Source organism: Charadrius vociferus, unplaced genomic scaffold (assembly GCF_000708025.1).
Source record: "Charadrius vociferus isolate BGI_N301 unplaced genomic scaffold, ASM70802v2 Scaffold1283, whole genome shotgun sequence".
Taxonomy (NCBI): domain Eukaryota; kingdom Metazoa; phylum Chordata; class Aves; order Charadriiformes; family Charadriidae; genus Charadrius; species Charadrius vociferus.
Window position 1 is genome coordinate 1 of NW_009647772.1, and position 4,491 is coordinate 4,491.

Below are 4,491 nucleotides of genomic sequence, written 5' to 3' on the forward strand. Positions count from 1 at the left end.
TTAAACAATGCTCCAACCCAATTTTGTTGGGCTTCCTTTTCAATTTCTTTTGTCTCTTCTTGTATTCCTTGCAACTGAAATATATCCTTTTCAACTTCTTGGGTAACATTTGGAATGTGGATACAGCAATGGTCAATCCGATCACTAAGATATCCACAAACCCCATGTTCTTTAAGCAGCAATATATCTAATGCCATTCTGTTCTGCAAGGTCATTCTTGAAGTAGCTTGTAGTTGCAAATTAAGATCTTTAAAACCTTTTTTAGTAGTTGCAGCTAATCTTTCTGTTTGACCCAACAATTTAAATAACATTTCTCTATTTCTATAGGATGCTATTGGTGCAAACATCGATTCCAGAACCCATTCAAATTCCACGCTTGTGCTAGGTTCATGCCAAACATCTTCTGAATTTATTTCTCTTTTAACCTTTGTTTTCGAATATTGCATTTGAGTACTTTTCATAGGATTCCATAGGGGACATAAAGTGGGGATACCTAAGGTAATTTGGGTTACTGGTCCGTCTAATGACAAATGGGTTGTCCATTGCCCATGCCCCATTACCCATACTAGACTCCCTGGACTTCGTATAGTGTCAATTTTACAATTCCGTTGCTGCTGTCCACTAGAATATTCTTGTTGTTGCCGATGTCTATAATCTCGACATTCACATCCAAATTTTAATGCTGCTTGCACTGCGGGTATCCCAATTTCGGTTGACATACTATCACAAGAGTATACCTCTTTACAGGTCCATTCAGCTGGCACTCTCTCCCTTTGAGAGGTATCTTTATGAGATACTTTACCAGTTTCATTAGTTTTTCCAGTCCATTCAAAACACCATTGTATTTCACTGATATAACTATAATGCTCTAATAAGGCTGGTCCCCAAAGAGTTTTCCAACTATCCCATAACGTTTTCTCAGTCTTATTCTGGCATACCATTTCGTTCTTTGTACGCTTTACCTGTAGCCAGAGTTTATTACAGGGCTCTCTTGCTGGCCCGGTAACAATACATCTTCTCGTACCAACTTCCCAAGTATAATACCCCTCTTTCTTTCGACAGTCTTGTTCTGTTGTAATTGTTAATAACCGACACCCTGCTATTGTCTCTTTCCATTCTCGAACTACTATTTCACATTCTTTTGTAGAGTTCGTTAGCTCTTTGGGAGGTAGTCTTACAGTGATAATTCCCCATGGTATTGGTTCTCCAGCCGCTTGGGGTAAGGGCAGACAAGCAGTAATTTTTGAAACATTTTGCATTATTCCAAAATCTCTAATTAATCCTACAATTAAATTTTCTTGTGGGTTTGGGTGTGCTACTTGTATTGTTCGTGTCGTATCTATTGCTCTTTTGGCCCTTTCTTTTACAACTTTAATTTCACTGAATCCCATTGCTGTGTTATTTTTATACTCACACCGATAAGTTCCTAAATCTTCTTCCTGAAAATTCCTAATTGAATATGTCAGCATCCCTCCCATACGAATCTCTGTTTGATGTCTACTATCTGTTGGAACCGGAAAAACATCTTTGGTCCATCCATAATAGGGAGGCCGTTGATCCTGCAAGTAACAGTAAATTAAAACATCGGACCCTAGAGTCACAAGATATTTGTCATGCCCTGCTTTTATTCCATAACCTTCCGGAGATTTTACCAGCAGTGTTCGCTTCCCATAATCAGTACTGCCGTTAATGTCGACTAAACATAGGTAATCTCCTTGATCTATTTCAGTCACATTGGGTAACTCAAGCCTAGTCTTCCCTGAATGCCTGTCTTCACTTATTTCTTTTTGAACCCATCCTCTTGATTCTAATTTAACTACGGATTTGTTTTGGTCAATTCTCTCCCAGACCACTTTTAGATCTCCTATTTCTAATTCAACGTCATTCTTGAACTCACAAATCAGAATGGCATTATGTCTGACCCATTGTATCGTCACACTATCTTTTAACACAATTTCAACGAATGTAACTATTTCCAGTGGTATTGCTAACCAAATTACGAACAGGACTTTATAATTGAATCCCGACATTTCATTTAGATGCCAATCTGAGCTTAGTAGGCGAAAGCATTTGCGATTCCCAAACCGTCGGAATTTTCTTTACCCGGGTGTAGTGTACCCAAGAGTCTATTCCTTCTACTTTGATAGCTGTAAAAGTAGTTAACAGTACTTGGTACAGCCCATCCCACCGTTCTTTCAAAGGTTCTTCACTCCAATTCCGGATGTATACCCGGTCTCCAGGTTGAATGTCGTGTACTGGGTTCTCCAGAGGTAAAGGTCTATTCCATACCAAGGTGTTCCGCAGCTGCATTAGAATTTTTCCAAGAGACAACACATAATTGTAAACATCCTGATTTCCCTTAATGTGCATGTCTGAATTTGGTTTCGGAGCTTCATATGGCTTACCATAAAGGATTTCGTAAGGACTTACTGACATCCCACTTCGGGGTTTAATTCGAATTCGTAATAATGCAATAGGCAGAGCCTGGGGCCACTGTATCTTAGCTTCCTGACAGATCTTGCTTATTTGTCTTTTTAATGTCTGGTTCATCCTCTCTACTTGCCCACTAGACTGCGGTCTCCAAGGGGTGTGTAGGTCCCAAGTAATCCCTAACAGCCTACTCACATCCTGGACAATGGTTGCGATGAAATGAGGCCCTCGATCTGATGACATGCCTAATGGAACTCCAAACCTCGGAATAATTTCCCTTAACAAACATTTTACTACTTCTTTAGCCTGGTTTGTGCGACAGGGAAAGGCTTCTGGCCATCCAGAAAAAGTATCAACCCCAACCAGCAGGTATTTATACCCTTGGGCTTTGGGTAACTCCGCAAAATCAATTTGCCAATAATCTCCAGGCTCCATCCCTACTCTAATTCTCCCCATTTGAACCGGTCTTTTAACCACTGGATTATTTTTCAAACAAACCTCACACTTAGATCCTATTGCTTTTGCCATTGTTAACATCTGTGTAGAAATTATACCTCTTCTTAAATAAGTTACTAATGCTTCTGCACCCCAATGACACTTTTGATGCTCAGTCTGCAGGATTTGTCGCATCACGGCTGGGGGCACTATCACTTGCCCAGTTGTTGTTACATACCATCCTTGTGCGTTTTTCCGAGCCTTTAACAATTCTGCTAACCTTTCATCTTCTTGAGAACATCCAGGATCCTGTGGAAGGTAAGTATGCAGTGGACTTACCTTTAAGGGTATTAGCGCCATTATATTGCCCCATTCCTGTCAAGCTACTTGCCGGGCCGTGTGATCTGCCAATGCATTTCCTTCGGATATTTTAGACGAGTCCTTTTGGTGGGCTCTACAATGCATTATAGCTACCTGGTCCGGTTTTTGTACTGCTGTTATTAATTCTAATATCTCCTTTTGATATTTTATGTTTGTACCTTGCGCAGATAACAATCCTCGTTCTTTCCATAAGGCCCCGTGAACATGAACTACTCCGAAGGCATACTTTGAGTCTGTCCATATATTAGCCTTCTTGTTGTCACTAAGTTCTAGAGCTCTTGTTAGAGCAATCAGCTCTGCTCGCTGTGCTGATGTTCCTGGGGGCAACGCTTGTGCTTCCACTATTTCTTTCCACGTAGTCACGGCATATCCCGCGTATCGTGTTCCATTTTCCACGAAGCTGCTTCCATCAGTGAACAATTCCCAATCCAGGTTTGCGAGAGGTACATCTTTTAGATCAATTCTGGTTGCATAGGTGTGCTCGATAACTTCCACCCAGTCATGCTCAAGAGTTCCCTCTTCTGGATCTGTTCCAAGAAAAACTGCCGGATTTAACAAGTTAGTGGTTTTCAAACTTACATCATCTTGTTCTGTTAGAATTGCCTGATATTTCATCATCCGACTGGGTGACAGCCAATGCCCCCCTTTTTGCTCTAAAACAGTTGTCACCATATGTGGCACAAATACATCCATATGTTTACCCAAAGTCAGCTTTCTAGCTTCCTAGTATTAAGATCACGGTCGCTGCCACAGCTCTCAAACAGGAGGGCCATCCCGCACTTACCGGATCCAGTTGTTTAGAGAAACAGCCTACAGGTCTTTTCCAGCTGCCCAACTTTTGGGTTAATACTCCTAAAGCCAGTCTCTGTCTTTCATGCACGAACAATTGGAATTCCTTGGTCAAGTCCGGGAGTCCCAGGGCAGGGGCTGTTTTCAGCGCCAACTTCAGTTTCTTAAAAGCTTCTTTCTGCGGTTTACTCCAAACAAACACAGGTGATTTCTGCACCTCATACAGTCGTCTAGCAATAAGCCCGTAGTCCATTATCCATAATCGACACCACCCTGTCATTCCCAAAAAGGTTCTTAACTCATGTAAATTCCGGGGTTCTGGGATGGCGCATATGGCCTCAATTCGATTTATTCCCAGTTTTCGCTGTCCCTGTGAGATTTCACAACCTAAATACAGTACCGTCTGGCATGCTATTTGTGCCTTTTCTTTAGAAACTTTATACCCGTTCAGTCCCA

The 4,491-nt window shown here is 41.4% G+C and overlaps 1 protein-coding gene across 1 annotated transcript; it reads right to left on the reverse strand.

The window, feature by feature from the left end:
* Positions 1-1,480: 1,480 nt before the first annotated feature.
* On the reverse strand, positions 1,481-4,405 carry LOC104284110 (the record flags this gene model as incomplete). The annotated part of the gene is given in 4 exon segments (XM_009882397.1): positions 1,481-1,559; positions 2,189-2,304; positions 3,340-3,969; positions 3,971-4,405. Coding segments are annotated over 4 exon segments (1,260 nt in total), but the record flags the coding sequence as incomplete, so codon positions are not given.
* Positions 4,406-4,491: the final 86 nt, after the last annotated feature.